Source organism: Heteronotia binoei, chromosome 8 (assembly GCF_032191835.1).
Source record: "Heteronotia binoei isolate CCM8104 ecotype False Entrance Well chromosome 8, APGP_CSIRO_Hbin_v1, whole genome shotgun sequence".
Taxonomy (NCBI): domain Eukaryota; kingdom Metazoa; phylum Chordata; class Lepidosauria; order Squamata; family Gekkonidae; genus Heteronotia; species Heteronotia binoei.
In genome coordinates this window covers 29221202-29245179 of record NC_083230.1, presented here as the reverse complement: position 1 = coordinate 29245179, position 23978 = coordinate 29221202, and the positions used below count along the sequence as shown (strand labels likewise).

The 23978-nt window shown below is 42.6% G+C and overlaps 1 protein-coding gene across 1 annotated transcript in view; it reads right to left on the bottom strand.

Moving 5' to 3' along the window:
* The window catches only part of ANKRD26 (ankyrin repeat domain containing 26), a 121742-nt gene that overhangs the window by 61202 nt on the left and 36562 nt on the right, over positions 1 to 23978 (bottom strand). The window contains exons 13-16 of the mRNA XM_060244401.1: positions 23168 to 23341; positions 19204 to 19259; positions 7784 to 8740; positions 1672 to 1910 (exon numbers count right to left, since the gene is read on the bottom strand). Coding sequence (XP_060100384.1) covers positions 1672 to 1910; positions 7784 to 8740; positions 19204 to 19259; positions 23168 to 23341 — 1426 coding nt within the window. The remainder of the gene's footprint in view (positions 1 to 1671; positions 1911 to 7783; positions 8741 to 19203; positions 19260 to 23167; positions 23342 to 23978) is intronic.

The window sequence follows — 23978 nt, the reverse complement described above, 5'->3', positions numbered from 1 at the left end:
GAACATGAGTCAACAGTGTGATGCGGTGGCTAAAAAGACAAATAAAATTTTGGGCTGTATTAACAGAAGTATAGTGTCCAGATCACGCGAAGTGATGGTATCGCTTTACTCTGCTCTAGTAAGACCTCACCTGAAGTATTGTGTTCAATTTTGGGCACCATATTTTAAGGATATAGACAAGCTGGAATGGGTTCATAGGAGGGCGATGAAGATGGTGAGGAGTCTGGAGACCAAGTCCTATGAGGAAAGGATGAAGGAGCTGGGGATGTTTAGCCTGGAGAGGAAGCGGCTGAAAGGTGATATGATCAACATCTTCAAGTACTTGAAGGGCTGTCATCTAGAGGATGGTGTGGAATTGTTTTCTGTGGCTCCAGAAGGTAGGACCAGAACCAGTGGGTTTAAATTAAATCAAAAGAATTTCCCGCTCAACATTAGGAAGAACTTCCTGACCATTAGAGCGATTCCTCAGTGGAACAGGCTTTCTTGGGAGGTGATGGGCTCTCCTTCCTTGGAGGTTTTTAAACAGAGGCTAGATGGCCATCTGACAGCAATGAAGATCCTGTGAATTTAGGGGGAGGTATTTGTGAGTTTCCTGCATTGTGCAGGGGGTTGGACTAGATGACCCTGGAGGTCCCTTCCAACTCTATGATTCTATGATTCCATGAATTTAAAAAAAGGCGTCTAGACTGAATTTCTTGAAGAGATACAGTTCATCCTCATTGGCTAGAAAGAAGGGGTGAACTTGGCCTTCAAATGTTGTGTCCCTTTGTGATGGTAGGCAGTATGACCACTAATTTCTTGTGCTACAGAGATTGGCATTTGCAAGGAAGCTCCTGCGCTTAGCTGGGAGGCAAGGTAAGGAGGGACTGTAACTGTAGGAAGACCACCACTCTGGCATGCAGACAATTCTATCAACCCATCATGGATTCAGCTGGGGCTCAAGCATGACTCTGGCACCAGAACATCTGCCTTTCTCTACAGTGCAACTCTTCTCTGCCTGCGAGGAAGCTGAAATACAGTCTGTTTCTTCACTAAGAATCTATTTGCTGATTCCTTCTATGGTGGATGCGGTCACAGATAGGGGTGTACGATTTTTTAAAAAACAGGGTTTTTTGGCTGTGGGTCTAGTGGACCCCCCAAAATTTCAGTATTTCTGAAAAATCCCAGATCCCAATTCCAGTATGGTATTCAGATCCAGGATTTTTCAGAAATCCTAATTTTGGGGGGTCCAATACACCCTAAAAGAAAAATACTGTTTTGTTTTTTTAAAAGCTAGCCCGATCCTGGGGCTGGCTTGGCTTCTCTTCCAGTACGGTTTAAATCGCACTGCAAGAAAAGTTTTGTTGTCTAATCCAAAGTTAATGGGAACATGTTCCCAGCAATGTTACTATAAATGCTGGTATAGATTTCTGAAAATACAATGACGACCTGAAAACAGTTAATCGATATTGACTGATTCTGGACATAGGGAAACTCACCTGTTAAATGTGGGTATTTGCCATATTTGTTTGTTATTTGCATATTCATACTACAGTTGAGCCAATAGTATGTCTCAAGTATGCTGACAATAAAAGTTAAAACACATGGTAGTCCAAGGCATTACCATGCGAAATGATTCAAATAAACCACCTTTCAGGACAAGCGCTGAGAATTGACAGAGTTCACACTTACCTCTTGGCAGGTATTGGAATTATTTCCTTCCCTTTCACTGAGGAAATTATGCTTTTTACTTTGCTTTGCCCTAACATTTCTCCTTCTGATTCAATATACTGGTTTTCATTTACAGTAAGCTTTTCTTCCACTTTCTTTTCAATAGTATTCACAGGCAAACGTTTATCAATAGCTGAATTTTCATTGTTTCCAATAGCATCTACTTCCTCCCATTTCTGCTTTCCTTTTTCCACTTCGACCTAAAACAATAACATAGCTCAATATATATATTTAGTTAAACAAATAAAAATATCAGTGATCATAAAAAGTTACACATTCTGTTATTTATTACAGCTTACTACTACACTAAACAGATTCACCCTTGAAAGTAAAACATTCATTATGAAACTTGTATGTTAACAAGAATAGTTAAAAACGTATAATAGAAAAAACTTGATTAGTGACAGGAAAAAATAAGTAAGGAACACACACCATCTAGTTATAAACAAAATAACTATTATCATCAACAGTGCCCAACAACATTGTAATGAAGAAAAAGTTCTTCACGCAGCAAAGAGAAGTGTGCTATGCAAGAATGAGAGTAATGAAAAGGTTAACACCCTGTTCAGAAATAGAAAAGAGTAAGGTGAACTGATAACGAAGCTCAAGACAATGAATCCACATGGACTGAATCGGGACCTAAGTTTCCTGCCTTATTACCAATGCCAAATTTCTACATGTCTCCTATCTCTGCGTATCACATAATCCAATCACACCTGCTATTGTCATTTACCTACTAATGTCATTTGGTATCTGAAATCACTCCACTTTCCAATATATAGGACAGATGGACTCAAATTCTAGCTGCATCTGTGTCAAGAGTCATTCCATCTTGTTCCTTTTGTCATGTGTATTCAATTGTACAATGCTATGCTGTGCTTCAATGCTATGCTGCACTTGCTATGCCTTTGATATAACTATAACTTGTTGCTTATCTGGAGGGAGGATGGCATGTCTGGGAATTGGCTAGTTGCTAGGTAACCAAGGTCAAAGAGCTGGAGGAGATGGGAACCATGAACTGATAGTGGACATCTGCGGTGATGACAGCTTAGCAAAACCTCCACACAACCCCCCCGCTTTTGCTTAGCGTCCTTTGGCCTGAATTATAACGGTCAGGGCAAAGGTTTATAAGTTGGGGGAACTGACAGAGAGGTCAGTTCTGACAACGCGTGTGTATGCCCATGAAGCTGGAATAAAGATCTTGAACTTCAACTGTCTTCTCCTTGACTCTGGGTCTGACATTTTGTCGGAACTGACTTATCACCCTGGCCTAGCCTAACTCTAGACTCACGATGGCTGGAGAACAGGACCAGGCTATGGGGATTACTAAAATGGATGGTGAGGAAGAACCCAAGCAACGTGATGGTGCAGAGGAAAAACTGGAGCTCCATGGGTTTCCAGGAGAGTATTATCGGAGATCTGAGAGAGGACCTCCAGCAACACCACCGACTTTCGGGACTGCAACACTCCTACCACCCGTGGGGGTTCCAGGGTGAAGAAAGTCGAGGGGAGGACCCCCGGACCAGCAGGTCAGGGGACGCAACCACAGAGTGGATGCAAGAAGCTTTAGCCATTCAAAGCACCCAACTCCAGGAGGAAATGCAAGCCATGCACGCCTTCATGATTCAAGAGGTGCAGAACCTCGCCTGGCAAGTACGAGTGATAGGGGAGCGGATCGCAGCTGCACCCACCCTGCAACCAGCCCCTGGGGGGGAGACCGCTGATTCCTACTTGGGGGGGAGCCCCTGCGGGAGGCGAACAACCCATGGGGGGCGACCGGCCGCCACAACCTCAACCGGAGCCGGTGCCCAGGGGGCCCCGCATAAGTAAAGCAAGGTTTGATGGGGACCCATCAGAACTAGCCTACTTCATTGTGACTGTACGAGGGCACCTCAGCATCTGGGCCTGGAACTTCCCGACAGAACAATCGCGAGTAGTGTACATTGGCAGCTGCCTCCAGGGCCCGGTAGTCCAGTGGTATGTCACCCTATTCGAGGGGCGATCCCCAGTGCTGAACTTGGCCACAGACCTACTGAGGGCTCTACGACGCCATTTCGAAGACCCTCTACAGGAGACTAACGCGATAGCGGCCCTACAGGACCTGAAGCAGGGTGCTGGATCAGTCCGAGAGTACCTCAGCGAGTTCAGGGCACTGAATTCCGAAGTTCAGCAATGGGACGACGGGGCCAGGACCGAGCAATTCAAGAGGGGCCTCCTCACATATATGGAGAGGCCCTGAAACTGGGGGAACCACGAGATCTGGTCGGGTGGACCCAGCTAGCTTGTGAAATAGAGGATCGCAACAAGATGACCGCCCCCCAAAAGAAGCTCGGGAGAAGACACTCCAACCCAATCTACTCAGGAGAAGACACTCCAACCCAATCAAGCGCGCCCCTGAACAGTTTTCACGTGAGGAGCATGACCGGAGAGCCAAAGCAAAGTTGTGCTTCAAGGGGGGGGGGGAATCACATCACCAGCGAATGCCCCAGAAAGCCGAAGGAGCTGCGGACCTCCATACCTCTAAAGGCGGAGGCTAAGAAAACCGGCGGTGCCAGCAACCCAATGGCCAAGGCCAAGTCAGCGGTGCTGCAGTTCCGCGAGCCGATCCCCGAGGAGTCCGTGGAGGAGGACGGAGAGGCCCAGCTGCCGGAAAACAACCCAGACCTGCTGTGAGGAGCAAAAGCAGGTCAGAGCCCTGGCTGCGCCACTATGGGTGAGATTATCCGGGACTTTGTATTATGTACCCATAACACTAGTAAATCCTGTTACGAAATGATTTTCTTGCATCAGGGCCCTACTGGACTGAGGATGTTCCAAAGACTTATTATCCCCAAGCTTCGTGGAAGCGCTAGGATTAAAAACGGTGCCCCTTCAAGAATCCTATGTGATTGAGTAAATGGACGGGAGCCCAATGAAGGGGGAGCCATGTAGGATGGGGACCGAAGTGTGTGCCTTGGGGGTGGAGGAACATTGGGAACCTCACATGTTCATTATCGCCCTGGCTGCCAAGTTCCAAGCAGTCATCAGCCTGCAGTAGCTGGCCGACCACGACCCGCTGGTCCAGTGGAGCGGGAGCGCCATTTACTTCTTGGATCTGGTGTGCGAGAGTCACCGGTGAAATAGAAAATGGGGCCCACACCCCCCTCCCCAGCTTGAGAAGCTTTACGTCACCAGAGCTGAAGTGCCCAGTTTGCCCCTGAGTATCAAGACTTGCAAAAGATGTTTGATGCCCAGGTGGATGAGCTTCCCCCCACAGATCCACTGACTGTGCCACTGAACTGGTGGAGGGGGAGCCACTTCCCAAAGCCAAGCTATATTCAATGAGTCGGGGAGAGAGGGAGGAGTTACAGAGATTCCTGAAACTCAACCTGTGTAGAGGGGTTCATCCGACCCGCCAAGTCCCCACACACCGCTCTGGTGCTATTAAGAAAAAAGATGACAGTTTACGGCTTTGCACTGACTTCCGCGGCTTGAATGCGATTTCCATGAGTAATGTGTACCCCCTTCCCCTCACACAGGACCTCTTAGGGGAGGTGTCCCAAGGGAAAATCTTCACTAAACGACCTCAGAGATGCTTACTTCTGGGTGTGCATCAAGGAGGGGGATGAGTGGAAAACAGCCTTACACACACCTCTGGGTCATGCCGTTCGGCCTTAAGGGGGCACCAGGGGTATTCATGAACTTAATCAATGAAGTATTACACAAATACCTATATAAGGGCGTGGTCTGTTACCTGGATGACGTTTTGATATACTCACAAGACCTGCCTGCACACATCCAGTTGGTAAGGGAAGTGCTGCAAACACTGTACGAGCACAAGTCATTTGCCAAACTGTCAAAGTGTGAGCTCTACAAGACAGAGCTCGACTTTTTGGGATACCGCATTTCTACGGGGAGCCTGGGAATGGATTCTACCAAAGTACAAGCCGCGATGGAGTGGGAGCCGCCCCAAATCCATAAACAACTCCAGAGTTTCCTCAGGTTCGCAAATTTTTATAGGGGGTTCATCAATAACTTTGCCGAGATCACCCTACCCCTCACAGAACTGGGGGAAGGGGCCGCAAGCCACTAAGGGTAGCTCTAGCCTCCTATGGACGGGGGAGCACCAAAAGGCGTTTGATGAACTTAAGGCCTGGTTCACCTCTGAGCCCTGCCTAATACACCCTAATGAAAACAAAAGGTTTATGGTCCAATGTGACGCGAGCGACATCACATGCGCAGTCGTGTTACTCCAGGAGGGGCCAGATGGCCAGTTGCACCCCTGCGCATACTTGTCTCCAAAGTTCAGCCTGGCTAAATGTAACTGGTCAGTGTGGGACAAGGAAGCCTCTGCCATCAAACTGGCTCTAGAGAAGTGGAGACACTACCTAGAAGGGGTGTGGGAACCATTTGCACTCTGGACAGATCATAAAAACTTGGCCACCCTCATTACCACCCGCATCCTCAACAATAAGCAAGAAAGGTGTAAGGTGGACGGGGCTATTTTGGCGGTTCAATTTCAAGCTGGGGCACATCCCCCCAAAACTGAACTTTTTGGCGGACCCGTTGTCCCGCCTCCCTCAACATGATAGCAAGAGGAAGCTACTGACTCATTGTTCACACCCTCCCAACTAAGCGCATTGGTAACCACACATTCGCAGAGCCGGAAGGAAAGGGAGCCCCCTGATGGGTTCCTAACCAAACTGAAACAAACTTTCCTCCACAGTCCCCTGGAGGATTTACAATTAACAAACGTTAACGGTCAGGGCAAAGGTTTATAAGTTGGGGGAACTGACAGAGAGGTCAGTTCCGACAACGTGTGTGTATGCCCATGAAGCTGGAATAAAGATCTTGAACTTCAACTGTCTTCTCCTTGACTCTGGGTCGGACAATCTGAAGAGGTGAGCTGTGACCCCTGAAAGCTAATACCCTACCACAAATGTTGTTAGTCTTTAAGATGTTACTAGACTCTTACTCTTTTCTACTGCTACAGACGAACTAACACAGCTACCCATCTTCATCCTGTTCAAAAGCCACTTTTACATTTTGGAACAGATTCAGAAACAGTGGGTGTGTCCTGACCTGGATGGCCCAAGCTAGCCTGATTTCCTTAGATCTCAGAAGCTAAGTAGGGTAGGTCCTAGTTAGTATTTGGATGGGAAACCACCACGAAGTCCAAAGTTGCAGTGCAGAACCAGACAATGGGAAACCACTTCTGAATGTCTTTGTCTGAAAACTCTATAGGGTTGCCATAAACGTCTCCCATAAATGGGAGAAACGTTGACTGCGGGGTGACATGATAGAGGTTTACAAGATAATGAAGAAAGTAGAGAAAGAAGTACTTTTCTCCCTTTCTCACAATACAAGAACTCGTGGGCATTCGATGAAATTGCTGAGCAGTTGGGTTAGAACGGATAAAAGGAAGTACTTCTTCACCCAAAGGGTGATTAACATGTGGAATTCACTACCACAGGAGGTGGTGGCGGCCACAAGCATAGCCACCTTCAAGAAGGGGTTAGATAAAAATATGAAGCAGAGGTCCATCAGTGGCTATTAGCCACAGTGTGTGTGTGTGTGTGTGTGTGTGTGTATATATATTATATATATATATATATATATATATATATATATATATATATATATATATATATATATATATATATATATATATATATATATATAATTTTTTTGGGCCACTGTGTGACACAGAGTGTTGGACTGGATGGGCCATTGGCCTGATCTAACATGGCTTCTCTTATGTTCTTAAATCAGCTGCAACTGGACAGCACTTTTCACCACCATAAAATGGGAGTAGTTCATCTGTCATAAAGTTGCAACTTCTGAAACCTGAATCGCATGGGGTTTTTTTTAAATGTTAAAATTATATTTGTTGATATTTTGAATTAAACTTTCTTAAATCACATTCTAAACATAGAATAAATATATATAATCCCTCTTAATTTCTTACCCATTTTAGAAGCATTGCACAAAGCCCAGAGGAAAGGAGTTCCAATAATACTAAAGAGGTTAAATGAACAGGATGGCAGAAGTGTGAGAGAGACCAGAGAATGAAAACTAGCAGATATTCCTCTACCTCTTTCTGTAGTTGAGCCTTTTCTTTCTCCAAAGCCAGGAACACTGTCAGCAGCATTCCCACCTCATTCTTAAATCTCACAACATCACGTTCTAGTTCTTTATCCAGTTCTTTTGATATTTGGCGGCAGGTTTGTTCAGAGTTTTTCACATTCTTTCCAATCTCACTCTCAACATCTTTATAACTGCTGACTGCAATGTGTCTGGAAACACCACTGTAAAATGGGTGCAGCCTTTTCTGAACTGCACTTTTTGTTATATCAAAAAGCCTTTTTGCATTGTCTGTGTAGGCAGGCTTTTTGATACATGCTGTAATCTTTCCCGTATTTGTTTCCAGTTGTACAAGTGTATTGTCTCTTCGTTGTCCACTTACACCTGCTTTTGCTATTTCAGACAATATCTCATTCTCTGCTCTCTGGTTTTGAGGAACATTTTGTTGACCATTTCCACACTGCTTAGGAAAAAGCTTTTGAGAACTACAGTTTAAGGGATATAAAGTTACATCTTCTGTGCTGAATTTTTTTTCTGCAATGACAGAGTTCAAATTTATAGAATTGTCCTTGTCCTGTATGTCAATGGTAATTTTAGACACAGGGAACGACAGCAATTCCGGTCGGCCCTCCAACATACTACTGAAGCCATCTTCTGGTCCTTTTTGCAGGTAACTATTGCTTCCCCCCTCATTCATGTCAATTTCACCAAACTTCTTCTTGAGTTCAGCTGTAATGCTCTTAAAACAGGTTTTGATATCCCTTTTTTCATTTGCAACCCACATTTTTTCGTATCTTTCTTCCCAGAGAGCTGCATCAAACTGACTGAAATCACCATCAGATTCTTCAACATACATTGCTGCTTCAGTTTCCTTTTTCTCACAAGCAAATGAAACCTCTGCCTTGTCGGTCTGATTTTCAAGTGATGTTTTTTCTATACAGAGGAGTGCATCTACTACATTTTTATCCTTATGCAAGCCGGGTATGGATAGAAAAGAAAATAAGAACTATACATACAAAATTATGCTATGGATATCATACAGACATCTTGGTGACTATTTTAAATAACAACATTCATGATTTTAACATAATTTCTTCCACACCCTTAAGCTGAATCCAAAAACTGTAAGAAGAGCTTTGCTCACAGCACGGAGCTTTCCGGCTTAACTTCCTTGCTGCACCATCAGCATCACAAAAGGCCACTCCTGAGAGCACTAGAGACTTTGTAACATTGTGGTGCATGGCACAAAAGATGGAAGCTTGAGTGGAAAGCCTAGGGAACTTGTGGACCATTCCCCCCACACAAATAATATACAGCTGTCTTGGATGCTACCATGCATGTAAACATTTAGATGTACCACAGTATCATTAAAATTAAGAAATCAATGTTCTCCTCACATAATTTGTACACACTTGTAATGCAAAATATGTGTAAAACCATCTTTTAGACAGTTTTTTCCCAAAATCATTTGAAGCTGGAAGGTGACAGTACATCACTGCTTGCTTATTTAAAGCAGCAAGTCTTATTAATTGACTAGTAAATCAAAATCTCTAAATGATTTTCCATCTTCAAATGATACTTTGATGGTGGATCATATAATGTTTGTGTAATCTGATAGCATCAACATTGAGAATGCAGCTTTTCAAGGGATCATGGCTGTTACCAACACAGGAAAGAATATGTTTGGGTGAGTTCATCCTAAGAGTGTGCTAAGACCCTTGTCAGCATCTTGGAGGGCAGAAGAACATCAGACTGCTTGCTGTGGTAATGGCAAGATGTGAAACCACAGGAATATTTCAACAAGCATGACTTACTGGAAGGGTCTTTTAAGCACAACATGTGTGTACAGCTAGACTTTCCAGGTGCTTGGTCTTTCCCCTAGCATTCTGGGAGAGGGTTTAAAAAATCAGTAATATTTATAGTAATATCTATGTTTAATATTTTATATTCTGATGGGAATGAAGAAAATAATTGATTAAAACTATGTGGAAAACACAAAGAAATAATTAAGGAAGTTCCCATTCAAATAAAACAATCCAACTTTTTGCCTTGTGGCTGTATACTAAATATCAAGCATAGCTATAATACATTTTATGTTTGCACATACAGTTATCAGTGTTTCTCATAGTTAGCAATATAACATAAATGGCCTAAGATGAAGGCAATATTGTTCTCAGCAAGCCTGGATCTAATGGTTGCTTAAAGTGTGCTGGAAATTTAAAAGGGAATGGGCAGGGATGAGAAACTTGGCTAAAAGTAAGGAGGTAGAACAAGGAGCAGCAATATAGGAGTGGGAAACAGAGGCTTAAATAAAGTCATCCCACTGCATAAAGCCTATATTTCAACATAAATCACTTCAAAGCTTACTGTTGATTTTAGCCACAGATACAAAAATCGATATTCAAATTAATCTCTTCATCTACTGACCTTGTTCTCATCGTTTTCAATTTCTTTGATGTCTTGTTGCTCATTACACTGCTCCCCTGCAAATACAATGGTTGAAGATATATTCATGACCGTTATAATTTGTACACTGTTTCTTACTCTGAAAACAACATGACTCCATGTTGGCACAGACACTGTCAAAACACTTCACTGATTAGTTTAGATGTCAGACTGATGTATTAAAATTTATTAAACCCAATGACATCAGAGTAAAGCCATATTGCACAAGACTAGGAAACAGTAATTAATAAATAGGTTGGTTCTAGTACTTGGTCTCTGGATCATAAATACAGACAGGTTTAACCATTTGTGATTGGCATATAGGAGCATTAAAAAACATTCACCTGTTCACACACGAACATATTTGATATATACTTACAATGGCAAGGAGAATGACAAACTTATAAAAATAAAAGCAGCATCTAGTTAACTGTTTTTGTATTTTTCAGGGTTTTAGAATTATTCCTGGATGATTCTGCTAGTATTCGTCTCTACAAAAGCCATTTTCTAAAGCAAAGAGAAACCCAATCTGGCCTTAAACTAGCACAAGATCTTTCTTGCACGACATCATCTACACATACTGCAGAATTAACTGTTCCATTTCAGGCTGCACATCAGTTTTTAATGATTTCCTCTTTCTGAAAGCGATATGCCAGAAAATAAGGGAATCAGTACGAAAGAGACCAAACTGCTTCTTATGTGTGTGGGGGTGGTGATGGTGGTAGTTGTTGTTGACTTACGCAGAAAGCATTTAAAAAGTAAGTCCTACCTGCTGCTTGATATGCTACACAACATGTTACAACTTCAGGACACTTCCACCTAATTCAGCCACATGTTACATCTAGGCCAAAGCTTCTTAAACTTGACTTCATTTCCCACTAGAATGGAGAATGAGAGTAGAAAACTTTGGAATTTCAAGTAATTTTGGCCAATTCAAGTTTCTGGATTTCGAATTTTGGACATCTTCCTGTTAAAATAGGCTCATCTGGAGTAATTTCTGAGCTCAGAATTACATTGCAGCTCAACCAAATAAAGCACTTTCTGCTCTCTGCTCTGGTAACAGTATGTTTGCCAAGCCAATTGCTGAATCAGCTGACAAAATATCTCTCATATGAAAGAACAGAATAGGAACAAACTCTGCCTTCTAATAAAATGTATGAATTCATGTCAGAATATGTCTAATAGTGTTCAGATGGAGGAGAGAGAATTAAAGAGGAGCATGCTCCCCAGCCCCCTTCAGTAAGACAGTCTGATTGGCCCAGTTACCTACTTTCAGACCCTGAAAGCCACCATTTGAATTCCACTGTGATTCCATTAAAATGAACTGCAGTAATTTAGAACAAGGGAGCAGGAGTAGGAGACACGTATTGTACAATATTTTGTTTGCTTTTAGTGTAGAAGCGGATCTTGTTATGAAAATGTGACCAATTACCTTTTAAAGGAATTACGGTTTGAGCATCAGGCAATTCAACTCCCACAGGAATAAGTTCTGATTTTTCGATTGCCGCATCATTTCTGCCATTACCTTCCAGCACAAGGTGATACAAAGGGTTAGCACAGGGTACACTCTGAAGAGAAATGCTGGTCGAATCCCAGTCGGACTCATCTGAAAGAGTTGGGATATTTGTTTTAAATCAAAACTGTAAACTCCTCCTGCCAATCCTCTTAACAGTTTATCTAAACCCTGCCTTGGAGCAAGGAGGCATAACCTAGAAGAAGATAACTTTCTCCGTTGAATGGAGAATGAATTGCAAAATCCACTTTTAAGGGAATATTTTCTATACAAAGAAGTTAGAGATGCTGGCCAAGTCCATATTTTTAAATGTAGAAATATGAAATTTGTAATGTTCTCCTTTAATAGAAAGCTAACAATTACTGCTCCAAATTCTTCTATAGCAAACAGATTGTATGTGACTCAGAGAAGCCCTTCCTCACGCTTTCTTTCTCAGCCTCATCCCCACTTACCTGTTGTAGTGGTGCAGCAAGAACATTCCCCCTCACAATCCCCCAGCACTATCTGATAGGTGGCAGTACAGGTGAATTATACTCTCCCTTGTGCCCTGGAACACTTCTGATGCTGCTGGCTGACAGGAAGGATGGAAGGGGGGTGTCTGCTCAACACCAGCAGCAATTAAGTGGGGTGACAAGGAGAAGGAAGAAGATAATGAAGGGAATGAATGACTCCTTGGCTTTAATCTGAAATGTGGACTCGTTGGTCCTTTGCACTTTTATTTTGGCAGATGGCTTCATTATCCCAAATCATTTTCCAATCCCTAACTAAAGGAGGTAGGGATGCTAGCTTTCAGGTGGGGATCCCATAGAATTTCAGGTCATCTCCATAGTACAGAGATTGGTTCGCCTGGAGAAAATGGATGCTTTGGAGGGTGGACTTTATAGCATTGTATCCCACTGAAGTCCGTATCCTCCACAGATTCCAATCCCAAATCTTCAGGCGTTTTTTGATCTGCACCTGCCATCCTACCCTCGCTACCCCCACTGGTGACCAGGGAGGACCTGTCAACCCTAGATGATGGTAAACAAATCTCTAACTGAAATTCTAATCTCTGTAGAACTGTACGCCTTAAAAGGTCTACTTAGAGAATTTCCCAATTAAGTGAAACTATATTTTCTATTGATTAGAAAAAGAATGTATGTAAAGGTCAGGCTATTTTCTTTTGAAAGGGGACATTTTTTTCTGTTCTGGTAAATTATGGTAAAATATGTCTGGACTTCTATGATTCCCTCAAAAGTGCTGTATAAAATATTTGCTTATATATTTTTAGTTTTTTTACACATGACACAAAAAATATAAATAAAAATGTCTGTGAACCTTCATTAACATCTGCCTCATCTAAACCAAGTTCTTCCATTAACTCTGAAAAAAGAAAAAGAAAAACATGTAATGTGTCAGCTGAAAACATTATACGAGACCTTTCCCCTCAAGCAATTATAGCAAACATTACTTGATTTTTCCTTTTTTGTGATCTCTGTTCCATCAGGTCCCTGCAAAAAATGAGAGAGGGAAAAATCATGGTCCAAATTTGCTTTTTTGATCTTTGACTGTGAAAATAATTTTTTTTATTAAGTACATAACAGATTATTTATTATAGAATAACTGTATTAAGAGCCACAGTTTGTAGATACTAGCAATATTGGAAAACTGTGCAGCACATTCACATAAACATCAATAATCACAATACAAAAGTATGTAAGTCTTCTAGATGTCAAGTATCGATTATTTGAATATTGTAACGTGAATAAATGAAGATTTGGACTGAAGAAGGTCGGACTGCTTTCTCAGGAAACCTGACATCATATGAACCAACAGGTTTCTTACCTGCTTCAGCCAAGGTAAGACTTCTTTAAATGACATGAAAAGAAGCCAAGACAAGAGAACCGGTTTCAGCAGTCAGACCTTCTTCAGCCCAAATCTTCATTCATATTACAATAGTCAAATAACTGAGGCTGCACTTCTTGTCATAATAAAAGGCTAGCAATAATCTTTGGTGGTGAGTGTGTATTATGGAGTGATTGTTGACTTTTGTATTTTTATGTATGAGTATCGTGATGATTACTGCTAGTCTTTTATTATGACAACAAGTGCAGCCTTGGTGTACTTTTGTATTTCATGTAATTGCGAAATTTTCTGATATGTGGTTTAGAAATATTGTGATGCTTTGTATAGTATAGTAACTTCATTGTTCATTATTAGTGCCATTATAAAAATACAGCTGTGATTGTTGATATTTATGTGAATGTGCTGCATAGTATTCTTATATTACTAGATTATTTATTATGCCAGTATATTTTCTGTAGAGAATTTCAGAATGGTATTTACCTGAGTATCATGCAATTTTCCTGAGAAAGAAAGAGAGGAGAATTAGTAGACTGCATAATAACTATGTACAGCAATTTTCCCATTCATTATTTAGTGTACTAAATGTCTTTAACACTAGTTTTATGTTTTTATTTATTTATTTATTTATATTTGGACTTATATCCCGCCCTTCTCACCGAAGTGTCTCAGGGCGGCTGAGGTTTTTGTAAAAAATCCTCTTGTGAGTTAGAAATACAAAAACAAATACAGATGAATCCACCATGTATCTCATATTCTGAAGTCACTGATTTAAAACAACAGATGTGAAGCACTAAAGAAAAGATCCTACTGATTCATTTCCTTTGAGGTAGGGCATAGTCTGGCACCAGGAGCGCAGTGCATCAACTGAAGGCTCTTGCACCAAAGGAAAATGCCACCGTTTCCTAAACAGAACAGTGGAATCCAACCCAAGTCTTTACTGACTAACATACCAGGAATGCAGAAGCAAATAAAAGCAAACAGACCAGCACTTATGATTACTTGCCATCCAATGATTCTTCTGTAACCTTGTGAATGTGCACTGTGTCTTTGGCAGACGATTTAGGCAAAAAATCAACAGTAGAGTTTCTGGGGCTTTCTGAAGTGCACTAAGTCAAACAAAGCACAAAATAGGCGTAAGTCATGCTTCTGTTAAAGTTTCCTATAGAAAAGAAATGCTTCTGTTATATAGAAATGATCTTCTGAGCATATTTTAAAACACTGAATCTAAATGTCTTTAGATACTCGAGGATACATTGCGTTAAGATATTTCTTTATTTTGAATTTATACTCTGCTTTTCTCCCCAACAAAGACCCAAAGCCATTTATCCCTACAATGAACTATCCTACCCTTTGAGGTTAGGCTCAATTCACCCAGCAAGTTTCCATTATAAAGTGGAGATTTAAACCTGGCTCTCCCAGATTCTAGTCCACCACACTAACCACTACACTGCACCAGCTCTCTACAAAGCATATGACAATAATTTTAGCATTATATTTACAGCTAAGTTATATATATAGATGTTATTTAACATCTATATGCGCCCCCTTGCCCAGATGGCCCGAGGGTATGGGCTGGGTTGCCATCAGTATGCTGATGACACCCAGCTCTATCTGCTTATGGACGGCCGGCCCGCCTGCGCCCCAGAAAATCTGGACCGGGCGTTACAGGCAGTGGCTAGGTGGCTTAGGCTGAGTGGGCTGAAGCTGAACCCGGCGAAGACAGAGGTCCTTTGCTTAGGTCGCTGCGGCCCGGGAAGGGAACTCCCCCTGCCAGTTTTTGACGGCGCTCCATTAACAGCGTCGGGCAGGGTTAAGAGCCTGGGGGTGCTGTTGGAGCCTTCATTGACGATGGAGGCTCAGATAGCAGCCACTGCCAAGTCCGCTTTTTTCATCTTAGGCGGGCGAGGCAGTTGGCCCCCTTCCTGGAACGTGACGACCTGGCAACAGTGATTCATGCTACGGTCACCTCGAGGCTGGACTACTGTAATGCCCTCTACATGGGGCTACCCCTGTGCCGAACCCGGAAACTGCAGTTGGTGCAGAACGCTGCTGCCCGGCTGTTATTAGGGCTCCCAAGATGGGAGCACATTCGACCGGGGCTCCAGGGTCTGCACTGGCTGCCAGTAATATTCCGAGTCCGGTACAAGGTGTTGGTTATGACCTTTAAAGCCCTATATGGCCTAGGACCTGCCTACCTTAGGGACCGTCTCTTCCCACACGTTCCCCAGAGAGTACTACGTTCAGGTTCACAAAACCTGTTGGTAGTCCCCGGGCCAAAGGAGGCCCGCCTAAAATCCACCAGGGATCGGGCCTACTCAATAACGGCACCTTATTGGTGGAACCAACTGCCGGAAGAGGTGCGGGCCCTGCGGGATCTAGGGCAATTCCGCAGGGCCTGTAAGACAGTCCTCTTCCGGCAGGCCTATGATATTAACTGACAATGCAAAATATCCTGGATGAAAAATGTATCTATAGGCCGCCGGTTTTTACTCTATCTTGTTTTTACTAAATTATGGTTTAATGGTATTTTAATTGTTTAAACTGAAATTGTTTTAATTATTGTGTTGTAAGCCGCCCTGAGACACCTAGGTGAGAAGGGCGGGGTATAAATCTTAATATAAATAAATAAATAAATAAATAAAATATACACCAAGACATATTCAAAAAAAAGAAATGGATGGCTATGAATACTAATTGAAGTAATTAGAGCTACATAATCTGCTTTTACAACATCCTAAAATTGAATGGCTTTCACAAACTCATATGCATGATACTTTGGTTCTCATTTAACAAGCTTACTGGGGGGTATGCCAGTAAGCACAGTCCAGGATATGTTTAGCTATGGGTTTGAGCATCATGGGCACAAGGGCATTTCAAATTCGACCTTTATATAATTGATGCACTTGGGTTTGTGGTGTTTAACATAATCATATTGTATTTGTCTTAGCAAAGTGAGTACAGTCACTTTTCTGTACAGATTGAATGTAGCTTTTTCTTCCTTTTTTGGGGGGGGGGAGGGCTGGATTTTGGCAAAAATCCATACCTCATAGATAAATCCTTTCAAGACAAAAAATTTATTTGGTTAGTGATACATAAAACAAAACTGCAAGGCAGTCAACCCTATAACTATAGGCAAAGTAGTAAAACTATTCTGATGGCCACTGGAGTTTTACAATCAATGTATCCAATTCTCAACATGGCCCCATCTGTGGCTACTTAAATCCTGAGACTGGAGGCATGAAAAGATCTTTCTACAAACCTGAGAAAAGTCTCAAGTTTACAGAAAAATCTGGAATCTTAATACATTGAGGGGACTTAATCCCCCCACAAATAATAGAAGCAGTGCCTGTACTTTTAAGAAATGAATGCCCTTTGAGATCTCAGTGGCCATTTTGGGAGGATCTAGGGAACCACTACGATACTGCCAGCCTTCAGACCTTGGTTTCTGATGGTAAAAGGCAGGGAGAAGGTCCTTTCTAGAGGTATTTTGGCTTCACAGTCTATTTATTTAATTAATATGATTTCTACCCCAACTTTCTGCCTTTATGTGGTCACCAAGGTGGCTAACAAATTAAAATGGCTCTATGGGATCCCTGGCGATTCTCTAGATGACCTAATGGAGTCTTGGCATAGCCAGCTCTCTAGTGCCATTGAGGAGATCGCACCTCGGTGTCCTCTGCACCCTCGTTCTAAGCTAGCACTGTGGTATAGCCTGGAACTGCGGCTGATGAAACGAGGGCTCAGACGGCTAGAAAGGAAGTGGTGGCGCACTTGAGATGAAGCGACTAGAACATCTTATAGAGAGTTTATGAGGTCCTATGAGGTGGCAGTAAAAGTCACAAAAAAAGTACTTTGCGGCCAAGATTGCATCTGCAACTTCGCACCCGGCACAATTGTTTAGCACAATTTGGACTCTTACAGTACTGTCACAAGGCAGGCCAAATCTTAGGGAATTGGATATTGGCTGTGAAGCTTTTGCGAACTTTTTTGTAGATAAGATCTCATCACTCCGTCACGACCTCCCAGTCACACTTGAAACAGTATGTGAACTTGAGGCCCCGTGCCTGTCTTCCGGACCAGCTTTGGATTGTTTTAAAACACTCAGCCTGAGGGAAGTTGACAGAATCCTCTCCACTGGGTGCCCAATGACATGTGATCTGGACCCTTGCTCTTCCTGGCTGATTAAAGCTTGCCAGGGGGAGCTTCGATATCCTATACGGAATATTGTAAATAGATCCCTCTCCAAAGGGCTTTTTCCAATGCCTCCTAAAGAGGCAGTGGTCCGCCCTCTCTTGAAAAAATCTACATTAGACCCAGCCGAATTGGCACATTACTGGCTGGTCTCAAATTCACCCTTCTTGGGTAAAATTATTGAGGGGGCAGTAGCGCTACAGTAAAATACCATTTGAAACAGATGCGGTGCTGTTAACTTTGAAACAGGCAGGATCTTACTTTCCTCTGACAGTGATCCTATAGTGATTGTAGTTCCTCAGCAGTGTAGGATGGCAGTCCTTCCCCAGTTAGGTGTTAAAGGCCTGTTGAAATAATTAAGTTTTACAGGCCCTGCGGAATTGAGAAAGGTCCTGCAGGGCCCTTATGGCCTCCAGGAGAGCATTCCACATTTCTGGTGCTGCCACTTGTGGCAGAATTTATTTTAAGTTCACCCTCTTTATGATCTTAAATATAGTCTTTATGAAATTGGCTTCAAGAACTCTTTCTGAAAGTAGCCATGCTCTTATGAAATGGGCAATAAGAGCTCTTCAGTTCTAAGCTATTCAGCACTATCATGCTTTCATATGGCTAACAGGGCAGCAGAATAGAAAAAAAAACTAGGGTGAAGTTGAGAGTCTTTTGAGGACAGGAAGACCATATTTGGTTTGGTCCTTATTTGGTATGGCAGGAAGCAAGATGGAGGAAGCCTGCTACAAAGTGGGTTAAAGGTGAAAGTAAACTGAGGACAATCTGTTTATATTTAGCTGTGAAATTGTTTGCATCAAGAGGAAGCTGTGACCCAATAGGTCTGATAAAGAGGTGGGTTGAAGCCCTTTATAAGCCCTGCACTTTTGAGCGGAAGGGGATGACTGTATGAGAGGCAAGGACCTCTTTGTCAGTCTAGCCCAGAAATTAACAATCCTTGTTGATTTCTGTTTGAGATCTCAAACATAGCCAAACATGCTCTAACTTAGAATATAGAGCATAACTCTGCTAGAGACCGGGGACTTAGATTTTAAATGGGAAAATGTAGACCAATAAGGTGAAGTCCCTGTTGGGACTTATGAGTTTTCATTATGCTCTCTGCTTTACTGTAGAACTATGCTTTATGCCTGACTGAATTCTAACTGTGTAATTGTTTTCTTAATTTTAAGTTTTCTTAACTCTATTGTTTTCTCAATTCTTAATTGTTTTCTTGATTCTAAGTTTATCTAACTGTTTTGCTTTTCTATCCATATATTTTAAGCCTTCTGTACGGAGTATAACAAGAGTGATAAAAGCTTATTCATTCATCTGTATGCGTTTCTGAAAACTACAGGGTGTTTGGGTTATCTAACGGCTTTGCCTTTCTGTCTATATGCTTAAGCCGTCTGTCTAAAGGAGAAATATTCAAATTAACCTCTTCATCTACTGACCTTGTTCTCATCATTTTCAATTTCTTTGATGTCTTGCTGCTCATTACACTGCTCACCTGCAAATACAACAGTTGAAGATATATTCATGACCGTTACAATTTGTACACTGTTTCGTACTCTGAAAACAACGTAACTCCATGTTGGCACAGACACTGTCAAAACACTTCACTAATTAGTTTAGATGTCAGACTGATGTATTAAAATTTATTAAACCCAATGACATCAGAGTAAAGCCATATTGCACAAGACTAGGAAACAGTAATTAATAAATAGGTTGGTTCCAGTACTTGGTCTCTGGATCATAAATACAGACACATTTAAGCATTTGTGACTGGCATATAGGAGCATTAAAAAACATTCACCTGTTCACACACGAACATATTTGATATATACTTACAATGGCAAGGAGAATGACAAACTTATAAAAATAAAAGCAGCATCTAATTAACTGTTTTTGTATTATTCAGGGTTTTAGAATTATTCCTGGGTGATTCTGCTAGTATTCGTCTCTACAAAAGCCATTTTCTAAAGCAAAGAGTAACCCAATCTGGCCTTAAACTAGCACAGGATCTTTCTTGCAAGACATCATCTACACATACTGCAGAATGAACTGTTCCATTTCAGGCTGCAGGTAGAGAATGTCAGTTTTTAACTATCTCCTCTTTCTGAAAGTGATATGCCAGTAAATAAAGGAGTCAGTATGAAAGGCACCAAACTGCTTCCTATGTGCTATTTTCTTATTGTCAGTGTGTGTGTGTGTGTGTGTGTGTGTTTCTGATGGTGGTGGAAGTTGCTGGCTTACTCAGAAAACATTTACCATGTGAGTCCTACCTGCAGCTTGGTATGCTACACAACATGTTATTATTTCAGGACCCATCTAATTCAGCTACATGTTACATCTAAGCCAAGGCTTCTTAAACTTGACTGCATTCCCCACTAGAATGGAGAATGAGAGTAGAAAACTCTGGAATTTCAAGTAATTATGCGCAATTAAAGTTTCTGAATTTGGAACTCTGGACTTCTTCCTGTTAAAATAGGTTCATCTGGAGTAATTTCTGAGCTCAGAATTACATTGCAGCTCAAAACACACAATGTCATGTGGCTTACTGTGACAGTAATGAATGGGTCAACAAGAAAACTAAGGACACACAGAGCCTGAGTCAGATAACCTGAGGGTGGGGGCCAGAGTGCTCAGAACTCTCAGAAGTGATTGACAGCTAACGGCTGAGAGCAGTCAGTGACTAAAAGAGTCTGAGGGAGACTGCTGAAGAGAGCTGTTGGTCTTAGAAGGAGCTGAGACAGGAGCTGTGGAGAGTCTTCGAGAGAAGCAAGGCTCACTGCTAGCTCTATATAGACAGCCAAGGGGCTGTGTGTGACAAAAGGAGAGTCACAGTAAAAGACCTGAGAGGTCACAGACACAGATACACTTCTCTTAAGAGCTAAAGAGGTGGTTGAGGGGAAGATGTGGGTCTAGAAGTCTGAAGGGCTGGGAGAAGAGACACCAGTCGACTTAAGAGACTTGGCACATTACACCAAAGAGGCCAACCTAGAATAGTGTTGGAGAGTGAAATCTATATGAGCTATGAAACCTGAGAGACCTAATTGAGATTGATATTCTAAAGCCTGAACGACTGAGTTAACTGCTTGAGATACAATATAGCCCATGTAAATATTTCCCATTCCCCAGTTGAATAAATAAATATCTGCGATTTACTTTAAAGTTCTCTGGTGCCTGTATATTGGGAAACCCATCAAAGCTGCTGTGGTCCCCTACCTATTGAATTCTATATCCATCTGAAAGCAAAACAAAACCCCCAAAGAGACTAGTATTGAGAAATCCATATTATACCCACCCCTTGATTCCAATAGTCGTGAGGTAAAATTTTAAAGGAAGAACTGAGGCTGAAGAGGGGCTAGGGTCGCCATACGCTGCTTATAGAAGCGATCAAGTCGGACAGCGAGGCGGGCTGTCTTACTTACATTTACTTTTTTCCCTACGAAGTGAAAATGAATTAAGGATGCACTGTGGGATTCTGGTACAGCACCTTGAAAATATTTCAGGGTGGAAACTAACCAAGGTCCAAGTCTACTCAACTCCTTCTTCCTACTACCATGGAACTGAACCATCAAGTAGAGCAGCGTTTCCCAACAGCAAGGTCCCGATCTGGTGCTGGGCCATAGAGGCCTCAATGCCAGGTCGCAGGACCCCCGGTGGCCTGTTGTCCCCCCCACACCTCCCCCCTGCCTCCTCCCCCCTCCCTTCCCTACCTCAGGTCAATTTCAGGCTGGTTAAGGCAGTTCTCCCTCCCTCCTCCTCCCTCCCGGCTGATCACTTGATCAGCAGGGACAACGGTGCCAGCTCTCAGCGCGGGGACAGGCCAGAGGTAGGTCGAACGAATGGCGTCCAAAAAGGGTGCCGCTGCTGGGAGGGAGCAGTAGTGGCGTCCTATTTGGACACCGTTCATTCGACCTGCCGCCGGCCTGTCCCCGTGCTGAGTGAGAGCTTGCGCCGTTTTCCCTGCCGAACAAGTGATCGGTCAGGAGGGAGGAGGAGGCACGGGGGGAACTAAACCTGACTTCCCCCTAGCCAGCTGAGGTCAGGGGGACCCAGTCCTGCTTGTGCCGTGAGAGTCAGCTGCGCGGCGAGGGTCAGAAGTTTAAAAGGTGAGTTGCTCCCATCCCTTTTCTTTTCTTTCTTTCTTCCTTTTGTTCCTGCCTTCTTCCACTCCTTCCCTCCCTTTTCCTTCCTTCCTATTTCCTTTCTCTTTCTTTTTTTCTCTATTTGTTTCCAACTCTCTTCTCCTGCCCCCTTTCATTCATTCTATCTATCAGTCTTTCTTTTACTCTATTTGCTTTATTTCCCACTCTCCTTCCTCTCTCTTTCTCTCTGTCAGTCAGTCTTTTCCCCTCCCTCCTTCCTTGCCATTGCTAATCTGAGTAGACCTGGAGGTGGGGGGGGGGGCGAAGAAGCTTGAAATGCCCAGCCATGTTTTCCCAGGCTGTCATTTCATGTTTTCCCAAGATGAAAGCATTTTATATTTTTAGTTTTCTGCTGTGTGGTCCTTGTGGCCCGGTTATTTGATGTTTTAGTTTTAAAATTGAATTGCAAAATACCACTATTCTCCTACCTTCCCTAAACAAAATATTGCAAGAGTTTTAGGTTTGTTTGTACATCATTTCTTTTTCCCTAAGAAAAAGCTCCACCCCCAAAGTTTCCTGGCTCCACCCCAAAATTTTAGTGGGCCATGAAGGAGAAGTGTAAAAATAATCAGGCTACGGGGGTGGGGGGAGTTTGGGAAACCCTGAAGTAGAGCATTTTCTGCTCTCTGCTCTGGTGATGGTATGTTTACCAAGCCAATTACAGAATCAGCTGTCAAAAAAAAGTTCATATGAAGGAACAGAATAGGAACAAATTCTGGCTTCTTCTAAAATGTACAAATTCATGTCAGAATATGTCTAATAGTATTCAAAGCCAGTTTAGTGTAATGGTTAAGTGTGCGGACTCTTATCTGGGAGAACCGAGTTTGATTCCCCACTCCTCCACTTGCAGCTGTCATCCATAGCTCTTGTAGGAGTTGTCCTTGAAAGGGCAGCTGTTGTAAGAGCTCTCTCAGCCTCACCTACCTCACAGGATGTCTGTTGTGGGGGGGGGGGGAAGGTAAAGGCGATTGTGACTGCTCTGAGACTCTGTTCAGAGTCTAGGGTGGGATATAAATCCAATATCATCATCATCTTCTTCAGATAAAGTGGGGAGGAGAGAGAATTAAAGAGGAGCATGCTCCCCAGCCCCCTTCAGTAAAACAGTTTAATAAGCAGTTACCTACTTTCAGACCCTGAAAGCCACCATTTGAATTCCACTTTGATTCCATTAAAATGAACTGCAGTAATTTAGAACAAGGGAGCAGGAGTAGGAGGCACGTATTGCACAATATTTTGTTTGCTTTTAGCATAGAAGCGGATCTACCTTTTAAAGGAATTACGGTTTGAGCATCAGGCAATTCAACTCCCACAGGAATAAGCTCTGATTTTTCGGTTGCCGCATCATTTCTGCCATTACCTTCCAGCACAAGGTGATACAAAGGGTTAGCACAGGGAACACTCTGAAGAGAAATGCTGGTCGAATCCCAGTCGGACTCATCTGAAAGAGTTGGGATATTTGCTTTAAATCAAAACTGTAAACACCTCCTGCCAATCCTCTTAACAGTTTATCAGAACCCTGCCTTGGAGCAAGGAGGCATAACCTAGAAGACGATAACTTTCTCCGTTGAATGGAGAATGAATTGCAAAATCCACTTTTAAGGGAATATTTTCTATACAAAGAAGTTAGAGATGCTGGCCAAGTCCATATTTTTAAATGCTGAAATATGAAATTTGTAATGTTCTCCTTTAATAGAAAGCTAACAATTACTGCTCCAAATTCTTCTATAGCAAACAGATTGTATGTGACTCAGAGAAGCCCTTCCTCACGCTTTCTTTCTCAGCCTCATCCCCACTTACCTGTTGTAGTGGTGCAGCAAGAACATTCCCCCTCACAATCCCCCAGCACTATCTGATAGGTGGCAGTACAGGTGAATTATACTCTCCCTTGTGCCCTGGAACACTTCTGATGCTGCTGGCTGACAGGAAGGATGGAAGGGGGGTGTCTGCTCAACACCAGCAGCAAGTAAGTGGGGTGACATGGAGAAGGATGAAGATGATGAAAGGAAGGGAATGAAAGATTCCTTGGCTTTAATCTGAACTGTACTCATTGGTTCTGGCAACCCAAGATGAAGGCA